This window comes from Leopardus geoffroyi, chromosome X (assembly GCF_018350155.1).
Source record: "Leopardus geoffroyi isolate Oge1 chromosome X, O.geoffroyi_Oge1_pat1.0, whole genome shotgun sequence".
Taxonomy (NCBI): domain Eukaryota; kingdom Metazoa; phylum Chordata; class Mammalia; order Carnivora; family Felidae; genus Leopardus; species Leopardus geoffroyi.
In genome coordinates, this window is record NC_059343.1 from 102,921,095 (window position 1) to 102,944,213 (window position 23,119).

The 23,119-nt window shown below is 41.9% G+C and overlaps 1 protein-coding gene across 3 annotated transcripts in view; it reads right to left on the reverse strand.

The window, feature by feature from the left end:
- The window catches only part of TENM1 (teneurin transmembrane protein 1), a 783,454-nt gene that overhangs the window by 62,065 nt on the left and 698,270 nt on the right, over positions 1-23,119 (reverse strand). For all 3 annotated transcript variants that reach the window (XM_045472379.1, XM_045472378.1, XM_045472380.1), the window contains one exon: positions 11,705-11,859. In XM_045472379.1, the coding sequence (XP_045328335.1) occupies positions 11,705-11,859 (155 nt within the window). The remainder of the gene's footprint in view (positions 1-11,704; positions 11,860-23,119) is intronic.

The following is a 23,119-nucleotide window of genomic DNA, read 5'->3' on the forward strand; positions in this document are numbered from 1 at the left end:
GGCTCTCCTTTTCAATTCCAGAAAGTGTTCTCCTGCACTTGACTGAGCAAGGAGAGTAGGTTTGTACTGAATGAGCAACAAATAACATTATCCAGGAATGCATTTAAATTAGAGACTGACAACCACAGATAATACAAAATCAGAATAACCACCTTGTGGACTTATTTTGTTCTTGTGTCCTCCCGTTTTAGCAAGCGCATGATGAATTGACAGAAAATAGTTCCTGAAGATGCCAATTAACATCTTACATCATCCCTTATATTTGTAAAGTGGCTCACACTTTTCCAAGTGCTTTCACATTAAAAAAAAGCGAGGACGCTTAATCAACAATTGGGTCATTTATTGAATTAGCCTTCATAAGGAGGAATAATTAACCAGCTCTAAAATTCTAGTGTTTGTTTTCCAAGTGTCGTGCTGAATCTGAAATTATAGAGAAATCTCTTTTGGGTCAACAAGTAGACAAAAATGATTTATTTTTTTCTACACTGCCATATTTCAGAGGAGGACAGAATAAATGATTCAAAAATAGATGTTCTTTTTCTAGAATATAGAAATGGCAACAAAAAGTAGTGTTTATTTAGCATTATTATGTAATTTCAGGCATAAACGCTAACGGATCACTCGTTCACAGGTGAGTAATGTGGACAGTCACTAGGGACTCTTAAAGAAAACTTTTATAAATGATTCTTGGTGCTGCTATCAAATCAGAGCCTGAACAACATTAACTGCCATCTTATGCTCTTGTGACAGCATAATTTGATTGCTACTTATATCGACATTTATGCCACCGTCTTTCCATATGCCACCCACCTAACTGGTGTGGCAGATGAACACATAAAAGCCAAGGTTACATGTAATGCCATAGGACCTCTCTCCTCCGTTCTGATCAACACTAACAATGTACAGTTGCGAGTGTCTTTCGAAAACCAAAGTTCTTTCGTATTTGTTTTCTTGTTTAGCTATCACAACAGCCTCAGGAGGCAATATGTGTTTTTATCCCACTTTCTAGTGGTGAGGAAGCTCAGACCCAGAGACCTTCAGTCGACGGAGGTCACACTGCTAATAAATGGCAGAATCTGGACTCACAGTCAGGATTCTCTTACGTTCTTTTTACTTGACTTGCTACATTGGTCAAAGGGAAATAGGTGATTAGGTCATTGGCCAGGGAACTTTAGTAAAATATGTCCCAGTAATCCTGAAGAAAAGAAAATATTCCAAGCTTATAAACGCATCTGGCAGGAAGCTTGCTCATTTTTAGTAGCCATCGCTATTTTAAACACTTTCACATTTAATGTTCCTGATAGATTGAGGTCTTTGAGAAGATGGCCACATTAGCAGTGCCATGGCTGATGTAGACTGAGCTCGCTCTTTGCCTGGTAGAGACTAGCACCTGCCCCCACTCTCATTTCTACATTTATAGGATGAGGCTTCAGATCAGCGGGAGGGACTGGCTGTGACTGATGGGGATTGACTGAGTGCATGTGGCTCAGATGAATAGAGCAGAACATCGCTGATTTAGGACGCTTACGTTGGGACTGCTGCAGCAACCAATTGCTGAGTAGGTAGACTGCTGTACAATTGATGTTGTCCAGGCATGAGAACAGTGAAAGGAAATGGGAATATCCACTGGAGGTTTGGTTTGTATGAATTTTTTATTGTTACTGTTGTGAAAAAACCACTAAGATTACATTGATCATCTCAACCATTTTGAAGTGCACAGTTCACTAGTGTTAAGTGCATTCCTATTGTCTGCAGTAGATCTTTACGACTTTTTCATCTGTGACACCGAAACTCTACCCATGAAACGTGAATTCCTTCTTCCCCCCATCCTTTGGTAATCACATTTCTACTTCCTGTTTCTATGATTTTGACTAGATACTTCATATGAGTAGGAATCATGCCATAGTTCTCTTTTTGTGGCTCATTTCACTTTGCATAATGTCCTCGAGGTTCATGTGTTGTAGTGCGGGACCAGATTTCCTTGTTTGAGGCCGTGTAATATTCCGTTGTACGTTTATACCAGATTTTGTCTATCCTGATATGAGTTTTAATGCCACCTGACTGGTTAGTTGGTGGTCACCATTGCAGTGGGTGCTTTAGTTGGTTAAACTAACCATGACCAAATAGGATAAAGTAAATGGCACAAGGGCTACCACATAACTTTTTTGGTTTCATTTTCCTACTCCATGGGCCTTGTGAAACTGCTGTTTGAGCCATTCTGCACTCCTAATCTCTTATCCCTTTTGTCACCTTTCTTTTATCCCCACCTGGCTGTGTCCACTGGTATTGCTGGCCCCTGACAGAGGTGTTTCCAGGTATCTCAGATCAGTTGCTTTCATCTTCTCTGTCTTACTGTTAACCAGCAACTCCCTCCATCCTTCACGCCCTCCTTCAACCACATATCCCCCTCTATGGACTATCTGGAGTGTGGTCACAGACCTTTTCTTCGTGTTGACAGACAGGTTCCACAGTCACTGAAGCATTGGGAAGGGGTGGTGGGGGTGGAGGTGTGGAAATTGTCATCGTTGGTGGCAAGAACTTTAAAAATAAACTTTCTTTTTTTTTTTTTCCCCTGGGAGATCCCTTTATTCAAGCAAACTTATTATAATTCAGATTTTCTTGATTCCCTACAGAGCTTCACAAAATTTAGAAGTCTGTCCCTGCAGGGAATTTTACTTATAATGGCCTTCATTCGAAAGATCTAATTCTGTTCTCTTTCAGTGTGCACATGGGAGAGTGATGGAAGTGCACAAAGAAAATCAGGTAACCCCTGAAGAACTTGAGTTTCAATATCATCTGTATCGCTTGGGGTGATGGGCGGACATTCTGTAGACATGAAAGGGTTGGCAAGGGAGACAGGAGGAGACAATAAGAAACATCAGGCAAGAGTTTAAGAAGGGAAAAGAAGGTGACTTTTTCTGTTCTAAAACTACTGTGTTTGGTTTATTTTCTTTTTTCCCCCTGATTGAGGTAGCTTTTCATGCCTGGATGTTATATATATATATATATATATATATATATATATATATATATATATATTTCTCAAAACAACAGAAGATGCTAAATCCACTTGTATCAAGTTGAATTGACATGTAGAGTTTGAAAAGGGAGCTTTGTATTTCTCCTTCTATTCAGTGGTGGTTAGTTTTATCTGAAACTTGCAAAAAATTCTAAGGACACTAGAAAACGGCTTTTTCAGCTATGTGAAAAGCAGAAGACAAGCAAGCAAGGCAGAGGTGTGCTGCTTGGGGCAGGTGGCGTAATGCTGATGGATGAGAGAGGGGAAAGTTTGGTTTTCTCTGTTAAGAAGAATGACTGGAAGGAACACTGATTCAAAGTTACTAGAGTCCAGGATGAGTGAAGGGACTGTAACACAGCACCTAACTTCTTCAAACTGAGTTCAAGTCTCCTGGCCAGGAAAAATGACCTCTTAGAGACAGCTTGCAAATGGGTTTTTAGAACAATTTTTTCTTGTGATCGTTGAGAAACAGTGGGCAGTAGAGGATGCGCTGGAAGGTAAGAGGTGGGTAAACATAGTTCTGACCTCAAGAAGATTCAGAAGATGTGCCTCACAGATTTCATGGTGGAAACCTGATATCGATTTGGAAAAGATCCTCAAATGCGTTAGTAAACCATTTTTTCTTACTTCTTAGATGAGGAAATGGTGTTTATGGATACTATGACTGGAAATAAATTATGTTGAGGGATTCTTCTTCCCTACTTAAAAACAGTTTTTTAATGTTTATCTTTGAGAGACACAGAGTGTGAGCAGGAGAGGGGCAGAGAGAGAGACACACACATACAGAATCTGAAGCAGGCTCCAGGCTCTGAACTGTCAGCACAGAGCCCGACGTGGGGCTTGAACTCACAACCCGTGAGATCATGACCTGAGCTGAAGTCGGATGCTTAACCAACTGAGCCATCCAGGAGCCCCTCTTACTTCCTTTTAAACAGAGTTACCAGCCTGGTAAGGTTTCTTTGTGGATAAGTTGAAGAAAATATAGGTGAGGCTAGTGACTTTCAAACTTGTTTTGACTGTGACCCTCAGTAAGACCTATATTTTATCCCATTATCTGAGATATACAGTTGAAATAAAAGTTTCATGAAACATTACTTACTCATCCTTACTACACATGACACATTCTAAGGTTTTGTGTTCTATTTCTTTTTTTCTTAAAGCTGGTCATAGGTCAATATATTGGTTTCCGGATCCACTACAAATCGCAACCCATAGGTGATAGTTCAAACAGACGGGTTCAAAGTCTAACAGATGACTACTCTAATGGTGCCACAACTTCATCTTGGCCTATCTATCCATCAGTGTTATCATGGATGAGGACATGGAAGGCATTCATCAAATCCATAGGTGACACAAGGCTGGGAAGGACAGTGAAGATATTGGATAATGGCAGAAGAATGCCAAGATATGGATGGAATCTGATGAGATAGAATCGAATACAGACTAACGTAAGATCCTGCACTATGATGCAACCAACTGTTCAAGTACAAGATGAGGACACTGGGATGAGAGACATGTGCATTTTTAGCACCCTGCAATCACATCATAGATCAAAAAATGTCCAAAAATCCAATTTAATTTTACCTGTGGTTTCTCAATCTGTGCTTTTTACTTCCTTGGCGTTTTCCAAAAAGGTCTTGGGGTCACCGTGTAAACTACCACTGGGTGGGACTGAGCCTGAATAGGGAAGGTTCTTGTATATCACTTCTTATTTGATCTGCTGTTTGCATCGGTTTTATAAATGGGGACTTACTTTATTTGAAATAAATGTTCTTTGGCAAAAATCCTTTTGAAGACTGCCAGGCAAGATGAACCGAAACAGAGAATATAGAAAGAGGGTTGTGATAGTCTCCATTCTACCTTTGAGCTAGAGCATATGTGGATTGTTTCGTTCACGCCTGGAAACCTCACTCTCGAAGAGATATTAAATAAATGGGAACATGTTCAGAGAAGAGTGAGGAGAATGGCAAAGGAGCTCAAAACCATGGCAAGTGTGGGGCAGTTAAGTGGATCAGGGATGGGACTTAGAAGGCCTGACAGACTTGCTCACATACACCAAGCAGGCTGTCATGTGGAGGAGGCAGTTAGAAGAGCAGTTTGGTGAAAAGAATGTGGACTTTGCCCTCAAGTCGACCGGTTCAAATTTCAACTCTGTCACTTATTGGTTGTGTGATCTTGACCAAGTTACTCAACTTCTTTGAACCTTGTTTTTCACGTTTGTTAAAAATAGGGAAACGATACACCGTACTCACCTTGAAGGGCGGTCATGAGGATAAATAAGATGCCACAGAGGAAGTACCCAGTATAGCTCATGGATCACTTAATACATTTATTTCATAGAAAACAGATTAAATTGGTAACACAGGGCCTCAAGAGTGGCAATAAGACTAGATGGTGAAAGTTAAAAGACTATTAAAAAGTTAAAAAGTATCCCAGAAGAACTTTCTATCAGGCGGAGGCATTCAAAGATGGAATGAGCTGCCTGGAGGAGGTAGTGAGTTTTCTGTTCATAAGAGGCATTTGAAGAGAGGCTGGTTATTATATGGTGAGAATATTCTGGAGCAAGGTCCAGCATCAACTGATTGGGAGGAGGACTGGGATTCATAGTAGACTAGCTGAACAGATTGAATGCGTGGGGCCAAAGTTTGCTCCTCCAAAGAACCAGTTATGGCCTTCCTTCATAACCACAGATGATACCTCCCTCCACCTGTTAGGCCCATTTGATGAACGGGTGCTTTTGGGAACTACTCAGAGGCATACAGATGATCCAACGAGCATTTATAAAGGAGTGGTTATACGTCAGATCCTCTAGACAAACACCTCAAAGTGTGTGTCTTATGGACAATGGGTCAACTGCATTGTCTATACACAGAAAAGGTCCATGTTTCTTGTGTATCTGCTATCAGGTTGATCTGGGGAGAGCATGAGGCTGGCTCTAAGGAGTAAGCCAGCTCTCAAATTTGCTATCACACCAAGAGACCTGGTCTAACTCCTAGTTCCATTCTAGCCAGGCACGAGATGGAAGTGAGTTACCAGAGCAGGATGGTTCAAAAGCAGCGACGGAAATAAAGAGCCCCATCTCTCCATAATCAACTCATCCCCTGAAGTGAAGGGCCTGGTTGTTTATAGCAGTGCTTACAAAGGGCAGTCATGCTTCAGAGTTTATACCGAGAATTGAGGTTCACATTTCAGTAAATCAAAAAAAGATATTGATTTGGAACAAATGGCTGATTTTATTGTCAAAGCAAATTTCATTTCTTGAGATGATTAGGTTTTATTAAACTATTTCCTAAGTGCCACTAAACACACATTCTGTGAATAAACAGCATATTCGTCAAATGGCATTTGTCATCCACTTAACTACCATGATACCTGGTCATCTCCAATTGTCATTGAAAATGTAGAAGTTGGAAAAATGCACACTGGGGGCCAGAAAACTTGTGCCTGAGTCACTTAATAACTCCATGGTCAAGGCACAATACATAATCCTTCTGACTACCAGTTTTCTCTGCTGTAGCTGGAGATAATTATAGGTACCTCTCAAGGGTGGTTGGGTTGTGGAGATGAAATGCAAGAGTGTGAATAAGACAGCATAGTTTCGGGCACATAGTATGCTCTCAATAAGTGGTAGCGGTTATTATTAGAATTACTATAGGGAGGCCATCATGATGTACTGAATATTAAGGCAGACTATCAAGGACGAATTCCCCCTGGGGTTCAGGTTTGCCTCAGAAAAGTGCAGAAGACGAAAACAAAGAAGAGAAAGAAGGATGTTCTCCACATCACTTCCCAGCTTCCAAAGGTACTATGCTACCATGGATGGACCTTCCCTTGTTGGGGACCTTTTGGTTTTGAAATGCAGGGAAAGTAACAAGGAACTTTAGGAACTGGGTTATATTTCTGAAGAGAAACCTTCAGAGTTGGAAGAGACCCTGAGAAAACAGTGGGTTCGTCTTCCCGAGTCCAGAGAGGCTTGTATTTCAAGCATTCATAGATTACTGTTATCCAACATTGCCTTTAAAAGTTTCAAAACGCAGGGACGGTGTAAGGTCTTTTGATAATGCACGATGCTGCCACACAGTCTTAGAATCGGTAAGCTCTTCGTAGGTCTGATTCACATCTTCGTGCCGCACAGGCCTCTATTTTCTCTCCTGTCTGTTTCTGTCAGCAGACTCTTTGTGCTCTCATTTAGACATGTGTCTCCACCCTCACCCATCAATGTATTTTGATTTACTGAAATAGGAAACCGAGCACTGTGTAAGCCCAGCTGGGTCACCGTAAGTACTACTACCAACACCGGGGGCTTTGCTCTTGGGAGGTGTTATGACGCTCCCTACTCAGCTTTCTTCCTTCCAGCGGAAGACGGCCCATGTTCTCCAGTACAGTCACGGAAAACACAGGTCCCCCATCTGCCACAGTTGTCTAAACAGACAGCGGGAGCTCTGGCCATAGAGGCTGAGCGTCTGGGCAGCTGTGCCACACACTGGCTTCCTCCCGGGAGACACTTTATGCAGCCACCCAGCTGATTTCAGTGTTCGCCACCTGTCATGCACCTGTGCCCCACCTGGGTGCTGATTTGCACACACCTGGGAGCTGACTTGCTTTAATGCCAAAGCCTCCCCTTCCCAGCCAGGCATCTCAAAAAAGTGATCTATTTTCACTTTCTCCATTTCCTCACCTCCCACTCTACCACTGCAATCCTATTCCAATTAATTAGCACTCCACCAAAGGCATTCCTATCAGAGTCACGAATGCTGTCAAGCCAAATGGCTTCTTAAAAAAAAAACAGCTTATTTTATGTGACCTCTAAAGCAGCAGCTGGCATTAACCATTCCCTTCCTTTTGAAAAGCTTGTTTCCCTTGGCTTTTTCACGGCACACGTTCCTGGTTTTCCTCCTACTTGTCAGGTGTTTCCCTCTCAGTCTCCTTTGTGGCCTCCTATCCATTCCTCAGCCTTCTCTTGAGTATTAATATCCTTGGAGTTTGGTCTTAAGCCTTCTCTTTTGATGACATGGGTGCCCCCCCCCCAGAAGACCCCATCCATTGCCCCATTTGTTGTTCCCATGTGTGGACTGATAATCCCAAGTCTAACCTCCTTTTCAGGCCTTGAGCTTTAGACCTATTTCCAGTTGCCTGCAAGACAACTGCAAGACTTGGCACCTCAAAGCCACCATGTCCTGAACTGAGCCCATCATTCAACCCTCACCCCCAACCCTGCTTCTCCTCTTCCTGGATTCCTTATCTCAGAGAATAGTGCCATCATACCTGTACTTCCTTAATCCTGCAATTAAGTCCAGTCAACGAGTTCTTTGCTTTTGGCACCAATGCTTCACTGACCTCTCCAGGTTCTTAACCCATACCGCTGATACTTTAGGCGTGGCCATTGTCATTGCTTGCCTGTGTAACCTGCATAAAGCTGAGCATCTTCACGTTCAGTGTCATCAGAGTTGTAACCCAAAGAAATGTCATCTATGCATCCCAAAAACATTGGAAAGCAATTTAATTTGTACAGAAGTCTTTTGACAAGGTGCCAGTCATTTATATATATCTTTTGTCTCCATCACACCTATATTACTTCAACAGCCTCTTAAGTGGTCTCCTTGCCTGTAACACTGTTTCCCTCCACTTAGTTCTCTATGCAATAGCTAGAGAGAGCTTTAAAAAATTTTTTTCGTGTTTATTTTTGAGAGAGAGAAAGAGAGAGAGAGAGAGAGAGAGCAAGTGGGGGAGGGGCAGAGAGAGAGGGAGACACAGAATCTGAAGCAAGCTCCGAGCTGTCAGCACAGAGACCCACGAGGGGCTTGAACTCACGAACCGCAAGATCATGACCTGAGCCAAAATCGGAAGCTTAAATGACTGAGCCAGCCAGGCGCCCCGCAGCCTTGCTAATTTCTAATACCCGCCTCCCACCCCACCTCACTCCACTCCCCATCTACTCCCCCAAATGACTGTTTTTCTAAAGCTGAAGCTGTATAAGGAAGAAGGAAGGGAGGGCATGAGGGAAACTGAGGCTTGGAATGAAATACCATAGGGGAAATGTGATTCTGCCTCCTGGTTACCAGGGCCCCTTCTCACTGGGCTGCGCTCTACATCCCCACCTGAAAGGGACGAGGTAGCTTTTTATTGTGGCAATTATGGCTAGCAAATGGCATGTGAAAAAGAACCCTTCTCATGGTGATGAGGAGCATATGTTTGCTCTATTTAGACAAAGAATTCTCTTTTGAGCATAACTTTTCCACACAGAAACAGATAAGTTGTTTAGACTTGACTGATTGCAATACTAAGTGTCCTATTTTAAGTTAAAAATATCCCACAAGTGAATCATATACGTGCATCTTCTCTTTCGTCCCCCTCCTCCATGGAAACACATTCACACCCTTCCTTTCTGCCATAAATAATGCTCCTTTTCCTTGCCTTCCACAGGATTTTGCATCATGGAAAGTTAGGTTGCTCGACGACTCGACAGCCTGATCCACTCAAATCTCTCTTAAGAATGGTTCATTCATGGGGTCAGTTTTCCAGGCCTTTCCAGGGCCTTTTCAGGCCCATTTTATTTTTGTAGTGGACTATATCTGATTACTTTCTGCATTTCTGAGGCGAGGGAGGGGCACATAGAGAAGAAGAAATCCCCCAAATAGGCACATTTTTAGTGTTTTATAGAGATGTGTATGTTTGGAGGATGGAGACGGGAAGGGATAACAGAGCTAACGACTAAAGCAAGGTTTCCAGATGATGCTTTACTTGCCTTGTGGTGCTAGGTTTCAGGGGTACAAAGAACAAAGCGACATGAATGCCCTAACCCTGGCAGATATCGCTGGCTGTCTCCCCAGCAGCGATCCTTCATTCCTTGCCAAGAGAAGCCTGATTTTCATTTAAGAATTAGGTAGCAATATGCTTAGGGAAGGGAACCCAATTCCAGAGGGTTTGAATCCATTTTGGAGATCCCATTTCCCCTTTGCCAGTGTCTGGTGAAGGCAAGGGCACATGATTTGATTCTTGCCAGTGTGACTCAAGAAGGAAATCTACTGGCATCTTTCTTACCTCTGATCATCTCACTATGTGAATTCATGAGACCTTACAGTTTAAACTATTTTTATTTTTTTTTAGATTTTTTAAAAAAATGTTTATTTTATTTTTGTTTTTGAGAGAGAGAGAGAATGAGAGAATGAGTGGGGAAGTCGGACGCTCAATCGACTGAGCCACCCAGGTGCCCCAAAGTATTTTTATTTTTATTTTTTTAGAGAGAGAGAGAGAGAGAGAGAGAGAGAGAGAGAGAATAATAGCGTGCACGCCCATGGGGGAGGAGCAGAGAGACAGGGAGAGAGAGAATCCCAAGCAGGCTCAGCACTATCAGGATAGAGCCCAATGCGGGGCTCGAACCCACCAACCGTGAGATCATGACTTGAAGCGAGATCAAGAGTGGGATGCTTAACCGACAGAGCCACCCAGGTGCCCCTGAACTATTTTTAGATACGTGTTTCATTATTTGCAGTCAAAATCACCCTCTCCGATACACTCACTAACCAATCCTAAAACTCTCAACATCTACTCTAATTCATTTGAAAAGATTAATAATCTACTTCATCGGTGTCTCGGGTTCATGGACTGTTAGAGCTCAAAAGTCCCTTTGAGGACTGTCTAGTCTATTTCTCTCACACTGCAGACTGAGGAAGACACCCAGAGGATGCCGGAACTGTGCTGTATGCTCTATAATCTCTCTCTATGTCCAATCCTGATTTTGTACAACTGTGGTAAAATCAGAATTTTTGACTCAGATGAAAGTTACACTGAATTTTCCCTTTTGTTCTGACAAAAAGCTTTCCTAAATAAATGTAAAATAGATCTCAGAGGGAATGTTGCCTCTACTTAAAACTTTCAAATGCCTTAAATACAGCTGTTTACATACACATGAATAACAAGTCATGCTTGTATATGCATTACAAAAGATTCCTTTTTAAACAATTTTTAATGTATTTATTTTTGAAAGAGTGAGACAGTGTGAGTGGGGGAGGGGCAGAGAGAGAGAGTGGGAGACACAGAATCCGAAGCAGACTCCAGGCTCACGAACCGCGAGACCATAATAGGGCACCTGGGTGGCTCAGTCGGTTGAGCCTCCGACTTCGGCTCAGGTCATGATCTCACAGTTCGTGAGTTCGAGCCCGGCATCAGGCTCTGTGCTGACAGCTCAGAGCCTGGAGCCTGCTTCGGATTCTGTGTCTCCCTCTCTCTCTCTGCCCCTCCCTCACTCACGCTTTGTCTCTCACTGTCTCTGAAAAATGAATAAACCTTAAAGAAAATTAAGAAAGATTTCTACAGACCTCAGTAGTCAGTGCTTTTCCAAATGTGCGTTACTGCATTATTTAAAAATAATAAAATTATGTAACTTGGAAAATAAGTCAATAAAAGACTGACCTTTACCCTCCAATTGATTCAAATTTGAGAGCCTTTATTCTTATTCTTTTCTTTTCTTTATTCTTATTCTTACGCCAACATTCCACCGCGTAGTACTCCCAAGTGAGTTTATCTGAGGTGGAAAAAAGTAACTTGCGGAAAGAGAAACTTCTGCTATCTGATGTTATAACAGATACACCAGGCTTCCTTTCTACCTAATTTCTGTATGAGAAAATTGTTATCCATTTCCATGATGCCAAATGGCGATAACGCTTGGAAACCAGCGGTGCCTACCTGAGTGATGTCCATTCCTGAGTCACAGCTCAGTGGCTGTGTGGAAGTCAGACCGTTTGAGCCGATTACAGTTGTGACCACAGCATTGTCATCAATTCTCCGAATCATGGTCCCATCCACAAAGTAAATGAATCCATGCCTATCAACTGTGATGCCTGGTGGGAAGAAGCAAATGAGCATTAGTAGTCTAGTGGGCCACATTTGCACCAAGATCAGTATTTTGAAAGAAGCCATAGAAACGGAAGAGCATTTTAAAGACATATGGATTCAATTTTGCTCAGCACAGCCAGGACAGTAATGGGAGAGGTTTGTTCAGACACACATTCACTTCTTTGTGTATTGAGAAGAAATGATAAAACGTAACGGGGAAATAAAGCCAGGTCTAACCATTTTGTGTTGTGTAGTTTTACATTTCTGCCCCCTAATACTTGCTTACCCCCACAAACAGAAAAAAAAATCCCCTTTAAGATAAATGGGAAGAGACCGGGGAGGCAGCATATATTACACTTCTTTTAGCGTGCAGATGCATAGGCCACCGCTTATTTCCATGGTTGCATTAGAAATAAGTGACTTGGAAGGTATTAAAGTTATTTTCATCAATTCACACTCAGCTCACAGAGAGTTTGTAATAATTCTGATAAGCTGGACTGTGTTTTTTTCTCTATATTATCTGTTAAGAGGAGTTTGGAAAGCAAAATTATGGTGTCACAAAGGGAATGGTCAAACTTCTAGAAAAAATGAAAGCCGATAAAATTCTCACGGTAGTTTTTACACGTTGTGTTAATTACAGCCTGGTGTTTTGGAAAATATGTAATAGTGGGTAGGAGGCTTGGGTTCTAACACTGATACACCACTTACAACTCCTACGTGATTTCGGTTGTCATTTGTCTCTCCAAATTTTAACCTCCTCTTTGGTAAAGTATGGAAAAGATAATCTGCTTGTGATATTGTGATTTATAATAGGAAATACGTATTTGGCCTTCTTCCCAGTTTGTAACACAGAGCTGCTAAAACTTTGCAAATTTCTAAAGTGGCGAGAGAGACAAAGGTGTCTTTTATTACGCTAACGAGGGGACCTTTGAACTGCATCTGAAGATGGGTTGGTTGCCAGGAGAACCATTCATGAATAGAGGGTTGGTACTTTGAGTCCCACCCCCAGACCTCTGGGGAGGGGAGAGGGGCTGGGGATTGAGGTCAGTCTCCAATAGTCAATGATTTAATCAACCACACCTATGTAATAAAGCCTCTATTAAAAACCCAAAAGTTCAGGCTTTGCAGAGTTTCTAGGTTGGTGAACACATGGAGATTTGAGGAGAGTGGTGTGCCTGGAGAGGGCACGGAGGCTCCACACCCTTTCGCACACACCTTGCCCTATGCGTCTCTTTCATCTTGGCTGTTCCTGAGTTATATCCTTTTGTAATAAACCGGTGATCCCGTAAGTGAAATGTTTCTCTGAGTTCTGTGAGCCCCTCTGGCTCATTAATTGAACCCAAGGAGGGGATCATTGGAACCTCCAATCTATAGCTGGTGACAACCTGGACTTTCGATTGGCATCTGAAGAGGGTGTGTACGTTGTGGGGGCAGTTTTGTGGGCCTGAGCCCCTCACCTGTGGGAGTGGACTTTCTCTGGGTAGATAGTGTCAGAATTGAGTGAAACTGTAGGATACTCAGCTGGTATCCGAGAACTGCTCTGCTGGTGGTGTGGGGGGACCCCCCCCAACACTGGAAATTGGCCTCAGAACGTTGATTACTGCCTTACCTAAGCAAAGGTGAGCAACTGTCTTAGTTTGGGATTGAGGCAGGGTTCAGTTTTAAAACTGGGACAGTCCTGGCCAAACTGGGATGAGTTGGTTACTCTTCGCCTAGGTTGTTATAAATATCATATGAAATAATACATTTAAAAAGTGTCAGACATATATAAAGAACATATGGTGTTCCTGCTTCCCTTGGTGCTTTTGACAGTGCTCTTGAAAATAACCACATGGCATTACTTTAACACTAGTCTACAATTTAGTCTTTTCTGATCTCTCCTTTATCCAGACCTTGTGAGACACAGAATGCGTATTAAAGTTGGGAACATCTGTGACAACAAGCATGTCCTTTTAGTGTGTGTTCACGCACACACACACACATTCACACACCCGATCATTTTCCGGGCCAACAGTGAACTCACCTAAAGACAGTTTATAAACCCAACTTAATGAACTGCTTTCAGATGAACTAATTTGTTGGCAGGAGGTTAATGTTAGACTTGGCTTCATGGTGTACTTTGATTAATCCTGATGTTCCTCATGAAGTATTAATCCTTAGCATCTATAAAAGTTACAGATTCATTTTCACTTTCCCCGAATGCCTCTAAAGTCATGTATGTTTTTGGAGAGTTCTCCAAGGAAACCAGCATGTCCAAACAAGGGGAATTTCGTGTCAGTAAGTCCCCTTTTCAATTTTAGATGCATAAGGACCTTTCAGCAGGTTTCTAAAAGAGACTTTTAAGATTGAGCAGGTCAAAGGATGACACCACATGAACAGTTCTTCCATCTCCAGAACATGTGGACTAACGATGAACCAAGGCATACCTCTGCTTTCTATTTTTGTTTTTGTTTTGGCAAACTCAAAGCCTCCAATGCTTAGTGTTTGGTCTGCCCTGTGGCAGGCAGGCCTATGATTACCTTCTATGACCTCTGTATTAAATTATCAGTGAGTGTGAAATTTAAAATTTGGTTGTCATAAGAAGATGGGCTGAAAGATCATGACTCAAGTCTGGAGAGAGAAAGGCTGAGAGCAGTTCAGCTTGAAGTGTCTGAAATCATGAATTATTTACCAAACACATACTGAATGTCACTCCGCCAAGTTCTGTGAAGGCCAAGGGACAAAGAATCCAGGTGCACAGAAACTAAGAGGAATACCGTGGAAGTGTTGCTCCAACGAGAAGGCAGTAAATTTAGAGAATCTAACCCTTTGAAAGTTGGAACAGATTCACAAAAGGTATAGAGAAAGAAATGAATTCCTACAGGAACTAGTGTATTTGGGGAGCTCTTTACATCTTGATGTGGACACCAGGGAGGACAGTTCTGTTTCTGTGACCACTACATTCCTCATCCTCATCAGAGGGTGAAGTTTGTGCTGATCCAGGGAGGATAATCCTGGACTTTACATGGTTTTCCACTTTTAGCTTTTGTTAACTTCTAAACACTGTGAACCGCTTTCTCTCTGTTCATGTCAGCTGAGTTCCACAGATGAGGCTTATTAAATACTCACTAGTGGCCTTCGGGGCTTATTTGGCTGACCGTTTGTAGGATATTTTTCCATATATTTGTGCAGCCGTTTCTTTTATCATGGTCCAAATTCCAAAAGACTCCATTATCCTGGAGACTCTTTAATTAAATTTGATTGGGTTATATTTATGTGTGGAGTTGAAAAAGAAGTAGTAGGAAGGTCTTCGAGGAGCTGTGTGATAGATGCTTTACTAGTGCATCAGGGTGCATTTTATATGTACATATTTTCATTTCTTCTCACTTTCCTTCCCCAACCAACCAACACACACACACACACACACACACACACGCACACACACAGACACACACAGACACACAGACACAGACGCAGACACACACACACAGAGATTCCCCAAACAACTAGTTTTAGAAACTCTTCACTGGTGAGGTTTAAGGGGCATTTAATTTTCACTGTGGTTAAAAACCAAACTGGAAATCCCAGGCAGGAAAAGGAATTACTTTTGCCATTACTTGGAAGGGGGTGGTCTCCCCTCCATAATGAGTATTGTTACAGCCCTGGGGTGTCAATGATGCAGTCAGCATGATCTATTACCATTTGTTAGGCTGAGTGGGAGAAGGTGGCACATGCCCAGTATATTTTAAGCTTTATTTTTTCAGAGATGGAGATGTGAATGATTTCGGAGCACATAAAGCCATCTGGGGCTAGCAAGATCTGCAGATTCAATTGACTTTCATATTTTGATATTGTTGTACCCAGATTTCCAAAATGTGGTACCTAATGTTGTGGGCAGAGTTCGTTCCAACGGCCACATCCATTGATGTGCTTACTGCCAGCATTTTCCTTACCACTGAAAACACAATGGAAGGCACAGTCTTTGTTTGGCTAAGAAAGGAATTAAACTGCATTGAGAGAACCACTTCCAGGGTTTAAAATTTTAACCACTATTCATTTCTACAGCAAGCAAAAAAAGATAGATCTTGGAGATTACCACAAGGTGAGGCAGTGGCTGGGAGTGGAGGCAGGAAGAGTAGCACAGATAGCTTGAGTTCCCACCCCACCCTACCTCCAGCAAGGAAAACATCGGGCTCAGACACCCAGACAGCGTGTTTAGCTTGGAGCACATTTTTACATTTGTGAGAAAATAAATAAATCCTCGTAAATTAGTGCATATAATGAAAGCACTGACAGACCATAACCTGGAAGTGTGAATGGTGCTGTCTCCATTCATCAGCATTAAGCCCTAACAAGCTCTTTCTATGGAGGGACCTGCTCATAAATAAAGTGCATCTTGTAAAAAAATTATTCACAATGTCTTATGCAAAGTAGGGGACATTATATAATATCTGAACTGCAGGCTCTTTTCTCTGTGAAGCATAGCTCTGTATGAAACCGCTGCAAATTACAGGCGAAATTATTTGACTTCTTCCCTTGTCTTATTATCCTCCAATGAATAAATGCTATAATTCTTAAGAAGACAATTGCCTAAAGCTGGGGCAGCCTGGATAGTTACTAATAAATGTATCACCTGTTGGGGAAGAGGCACTGCTGATCAATACTGAAACAGCAGGGATTTCCTGATGTGAGGTCACGGGGAGCCCAGATGTGGAGGTTAATAGCCTGGAAATAGTAGCTAAAATCCCAAATTAGGCAACAGCAAAGATCAGAGTATTTGGCCGTGCAGAATGCCAATTTCAAACGTTGGCAGAAGGCATGTTTGTATTTAATTTATAAAAATTACAGCTGTTGAGGCCACCTACATTTTTATTATTTCTATCTTAAAAATGAATCTTCTTTCGAATATAAGCTATGGAAAACAGTCATAAAATTCTCTCCATCTGCAGCCCTAGCAACCAGAAAACGGAAATACTAGTTTTTTCCCCCTTGACACAATGTGCTCTTTAATTTTATGATACAGAGATAAATGGTTAAAATAAACTTCCAGGAAATGTCCTAAATGTAGTATGGTGTCAGCTCAATCTCCATTACTGAGAGTGCTGAATTGTCTGACACTAGCTGTTGATCACAAAGTGCCCTTTAACTCAAAGAGAGATTAAAATATTTTGCTTGTTTATGTGCAATTCAGTTCTCTGAAAATTGGTATCATGTGTTGGTCTATATGAAAATCCTCCACCAGGCAGAAAAGTCCATTCTCCAACTGATCTGTCTATTGTCCACTTAATTACCCGCTAGAATCAGAAAGGGTCAAGTTACTTCTGCACAGTAAGCCTGTTAAGTTCTCTTGCTAGGTAGCCCTTAAATGGAGCTTCTAGAACCCTACAAATATCTGTGTGTCACTAGGGTTGAAGGAGGCTGAGCTTAGTGACCAGCTGAGATGACTTCACTGTGTGGTTAACAATGAGAACAGGATTTCTTCAGTAAGAGACTCTAATAAACCCACTGTAATATTCCATGACTAGTGAATGGTGTGACTTAATCCGATATTGTTGAATAAAAAAGTTACAGTATATTCTATACAGTAAAGGTCAATTTCCAAAGAATTTAAGTACAAATTAAAAATGATAAGCATTCAAATGAATATTCTACTGACTGGAATGTCCTTTCTTTCATGACTTAGAAGGTACTTTAAAGGGCTTCAGAGATATCATAAGGAACAATAGATGTTTAGGCCAGTTAACCAAGGAATTCCGGCTGAAAGAAAGGCCAGTTTTGAGCATGTGTCTTCTCGTTGGCTCCTTCTGATTCTCTCAGAGCATTGACCAAGGCAGAGTGAATGAAAAGCTCTCCTACCTCCATCAGCCAGTATTTTTCTAAAAGTTTACTAGAGAAGCTCTTTCTCCTGATTTATTGATTCATTAGATTTATTTTGTGTCTATTACATGTCAGGTACAGTGCTAGGCACTAGGAGCACAGCAGAGTAGTATAAAACAGAGCTCAGCACAGGTTGGGGAGATGAACAAATAACCAGGCAATCACAATGCCTTGGGATAAGCATTAGTTTCGAGCAAGTCCAGGATGCCACGGGAACAACCCTGGGGAACCGGGGAAATGAAGGTCACAAGTGATCTCTCAGAGTGACAGGTAAGCCAAACCTGAATGACCGTGTTGAATTCCTGATGAGCCCAGCGTGACATCCAGGGAAGCACCACTGAAAACCCATGAAGGCTGACTAGTATCACTAACTATAATAACCATTTTCATTTGCTGCGACTATGAGGCTATTTCAGGCACGGAGCTGGATTCTCTACAGACATTTTCTCATTTAATCCTCATAGCAGCTTTGTGGAGTAGGTATTACTATCATTTTTCAGACGAGGAAATAGAAGTTCAGAGGTTGAATGACTAATTCCAGGTTACCTACCTAGAAAATGCTAGACTTAGCTCATCTGAGTTCAATGTCCACAATCTCTCTCTATTTAGTGTTTATTTTTGAGACAGAGAGAGTGTGAGTGGGGTAGGGGCAAAGAAAGGGAGACGCAGAATCCGAAGCAGGCTCCAGGCTCCCAGCTGTCAGCACAGAGCCCGACACGGGGCTCAAATCCCCGAAACGCAAGATCGTGACCTGAGCCGAAGTTTGACGCTTAACCGACTGAGCCACTCAGTCGCCCCTCAGTGTCCAGTCTCTTAATCTCCATCCCATGTAGCCTAAATGCGGCTACCAATCACTTTACCACAGGAGTGGTGTACAAACTGGTTTCAGGAGCTTCATGAAATAATCTGCAAAGTGCTTTGTGTATGGGGAGATTTTGTCACGGGGAGATGGTCCATTGCTTTAGTTACATTGTCAAAGCGACTAATGAGCCCTCTCAAAAGATTAAGAATTCTTGTATTCCTGTAGATCTCTTGGATTTCTTCAGGATTATCCTTCAAAGATATTCTGTGGCTTCATCCCCACAAAGGTGATGAGTTTTGGGGCGCCTGGGTGGCTCAGCTGGTTAAGTGGCCAACTTCGGCTCAGGTCACGATCTCACAGTTTGTGAGTTCGAGCCCCGTGCCAGGCTCTGTGTTGACAGCTCGGAGCCTGGAGCCTGCTTTGGATTTTGTGTCTCCCTCTCTATCTCTGCCCCTCCCCTGCTTGCACTCTGTGTCTCTCTCTCTCAAAAATAAACATGAAAAAAAATTTAAACAAAAAAAGGTGGTGAGTTTTGAGAAAATACTCAGAGTTTCTATATGATGGGGATTTCGGTAACTGGACTATTGCCTTATGACCTACCACATAAAAAGGAGGCCCCGGGGCACCTGGGTGGCTCAGTCGGTTAAGCGTCTGACTTCGGCTCAGGTCATGATCTCGTTGTTCCTGAGTTCGAGCCCTGTGTCGGGCTCTGTGCTGACTGCTTAGAGCCTGGAGCCTGCTTTGGATTCTGTGTCTCCCTCTCTCTCTTCCCCTCCCCGCCTCTCAAAAATAAACATTAAAAAATTTTTTTAAAAAAGAGGCCCCAGATACAGGGGTCACAAACTCCTATGTTGTTAAGGGCTGGGCAGGTGGCATCAATCTGTAGGTTAGTGCCAGGTGAGGTTCTAGGGAAAGCTGAGGTTAACAAGAGAGAGCACATGCCACCTAAATGCATTCCATCTTTTTTTTTTTTTTAAATAAATTGAGTGTGGCCAAATGAATTATATTTTTGAACTGGATTCATCCTCAAGTTGCCAATTTATGATGCTTGCTACAGGACAATCAGGAGGAATATATTGTCAGTGAAGAGGCTGCTGTGAACAGAGAAGATCCATGAACTTGGAGTAAATCTAATAACCAGTGTAGCACTGCTGTTTAAAGTTGTGTCTTGCTACAGAGATTTCTCATATATTCCCAGCCCCCAGAGAAGCACAGCCTCCCCCACTATCAATATCCCCCACCAGGGAGGTACATTTGTTACAACTGATGAACCTACACTGACACAGCATTATCACCCAAAGTCAACAGTTTACATTGGACCTCACTCTTGGTGTTGGACATTGTATTAGTCTGGACAAATGTATACCGACATGTATCTACCATTAGAGTAACATACAGGGTAGTTTCAACATATGAAGATTCTGCACAATTTTTCTGTGAACAAAACTACTCAAAAAATAAAGTCTATTAAAAAAATTATGCTTTGGAGAAGCACTGTAAAACCAAAGATAATCAAATGTAATTGTAATTCTCATCACGGGAAAATGAAATAACCTGGATGATGGATGATACAACACTGGCTACGAATGCAGCCTCTTTTGTTCTCACCAAGATCAAAGCTCAAAATCTGTGACAAATCTAGTTCATTTTGGTCTCTCTGTTTTCAACAAGTTTAGTCAAATCAAACCTGAAAAGTAGGTATCCAAGCTGAACTCAACTTTGCTTTTGCTCTGCCACCATTCTCTTCCTCATCCTTCCTTCAGAGAGCCCTCCCCCTTCACTATGGCAGACACAATGCTATGTATTCAGGTCATCCTATCTATTTTTACTTCTGACAATAGAGCTAGGTTACATTTCCCAGCTTCCTCTGTACTTAGGTGTGGGCAGAAGTGATGTATGCTACTTCTAGGCTTGGCCCCTAACAAAACCTGTGTTGAGCTCCTCCATGGATCACCCTCATCCCCTGTAGGTTAGTCAGATACAGAGGCGTTGAGTAGTTACTAGATAGAAGGAGCCTGGTTCCCTGAGTCACCACCTGAAGCAGAGATTTTTCCCACCTCCCCAGGGGAACCCATTTGGACTCTGATGTGAACAAGAAAAACTACTATTTTGTTGAGCCAGAGAGAGAGAGAGAGAGAGAGAGAGAAAGAGGGAGAGAGAGAGAGAGTTTTCATATAGTTGTTAGCTTGGCCTATTATATTTACCAACTGGAATCCTATTCATGTTTCCAGGCTTCTACAAGATGTTTGTCTTCCAGAAAGCCTTCCCTGCAAACTCTAGTTCATTCAGGTCTTTCTGTTTTCTAACCTACAGAAACCTGTTTTTTATTTTATTTTATTTTATTTTATTTTATTTTATTTTATTTTATTTTTTATTTGAGAGAGAGAGAGAGAGAGAGAGAATCTTTAACAGGCTCCACACTCAGACAGAGCCCAACCCGGGCTTGAGCCCACCACCCTGGGATCACAACCTGAGCTGAAATCAAGAGTTGGACGTTCAACAAACTGAGCCACCCAGGCACCCCTGTTTTGTTTTGTTTTGTTTTGTTTTTTTTAATGTGAATTCTCTAATCATGCTTTGTCCAGGCAATAACTCCTTGAGGGCAAAAGTGGATTTTATTATGCTTTACTTTTATATCTTGACAAATCCGGTAGACCTGGACACAGATGTTCAATAAAACTTGCTGAATTATAGACCTAATTGTCACACCCTTACAGATTTTTCTCAACTTGTGATGGGGTTATGTCCTGATGTACTCATTGTAAGTTGAAAATATCATTAAGTCAAAAATCATTTAATACACCTTACCTACTGAACATCATAGCTTAACTTAGAGCCTATCTTAAATGTGCTCAGAATACTTATGTTAGCCTATAGTTGGGCAAAATCATCTAACACGAAGTGTTGAATATCTCATATAATTTATCAAATACTGTATGGAAAGAGAAAACTAGAGTGGTTGTGTCTGGTTCGTGATCATGGGGCTGGGAGGTGCAGTACAATACTCTCATGATACTGGGTGGTGGCATATTGATAGCCTGGAAAAATATCAAAATTCAAAATTCAAAGTCCGTTTTCTACTGAATGCGTATTGCTTCTGTGCCATTGTGAAGTCAAAAAAAGTAGTAACTTGGGAACCGTTTGTACATTGAAATGCAAATAAAATCAAATAAAGCATGCCATGAGGTCAAGAGCTGCACATGAATTTCTCTAACAGTGAATTTAGAAAGGAGGTAATGGTAATTTTTCTCTCCAAAGATCTTTAAGGCGAGTACAGTCCCCTATCCATTAGTGATGATTACAATATGGGGGGAAGTGGGTTACCAACTAAGAACAAATAGAATAAGAACCATGGATCAAGTGGATCAAATTAACTGCACATAAATTTGATCCATGTAGCTAGCTACAATGAATAGCTCAGACTCCCTCAAATCCACTTTGCTCTGTCAACAGCTTTGTGTTATGATCTTGTGATGTCTTCCAATCTTACCATCTCAGGAGTACTAAGGAAACAAAAATACCTCAAGATTTTTTCTTCACTATGGACCACGTAAGGAAAAGGAGAGGGAACAGTGGCTCCGGGGTCGTATCAGGGGATCTGGGTTTCAGGTTCGCCTCTGTTACAGTTTAGCTGTCGGCCATTGAGTGAGGCACTTGACTACTCAGTGTCCTGATGGCCTAACCCATATCCTACCTACTATACAGGGTAAAATGGCATGAAGCTCACAAGAGCCAGTGAAATGAAAGCACTTCGAAAAGGATGAAGTGGTGCTAAGTGGTGTCCCAATTGCTCAGTCATTGCTATAATTCTCTCTGAAAGTGACCTTTTTCTAAGCCTAGAATCATGGACAGACATTTCCACCTTGGCCCTGCTTCAACATTTTAGGCTTTTCCATGTTGGACAGACACAGTAGAAGACTTAAGTCCATAAAGCATTATGTAGCCCTTGTCAGTAGCTGAGCTGTCCTGTGCTAGATTCATCACAGACAAGGCAGTGGTTGAAACACTGTTGTCAGCTTTGGGGAAATGCCACACCATTGAGCTACTGGTATAAAAACTTTTGAGCTTGTAGCAGGTGGCTACAGTTTTCATGCCGAGAATCAAAAAAATGAAGCTCCACACTATGCAATTGGCTCAGAGATCCTGGGTTAGGGGTGGTGGTGGTCTCTCAATATTTAACAGAAATACCAGACACTAATAATGGTAGGAATTATTTTTCCTTGTTTTCAAGATGTAGGTGTGTGTGTGTGAAGAGAGATTGGGATAAATAAGATGGTTCTAGTTCATGTTGAAATGCACAGCTCTTATTTTATTTTTGTGCTAGAGTTCTTGTTTAAAAGATGCCTGCAGGCTGAGATTTAAGGGGCCTCAGTACATATGGGCTCAGATAAATGAGGTTTACCAAGTGCAAGCTGAATATTTTATATTCCCTCCCCACCACCTTGAAAAATTCTTCAAACATCAAGCATCTATATCTGGGACACTACTCAGATACATTGTGAAGAGATGCCTCTGTCATCCTAAGGACACAAACCGCCTTACAAGAACATTATGTGAACAATTAGCCCGAGGAGGGGAAGTTCATTTATTGCCCATGGACCAGAAAA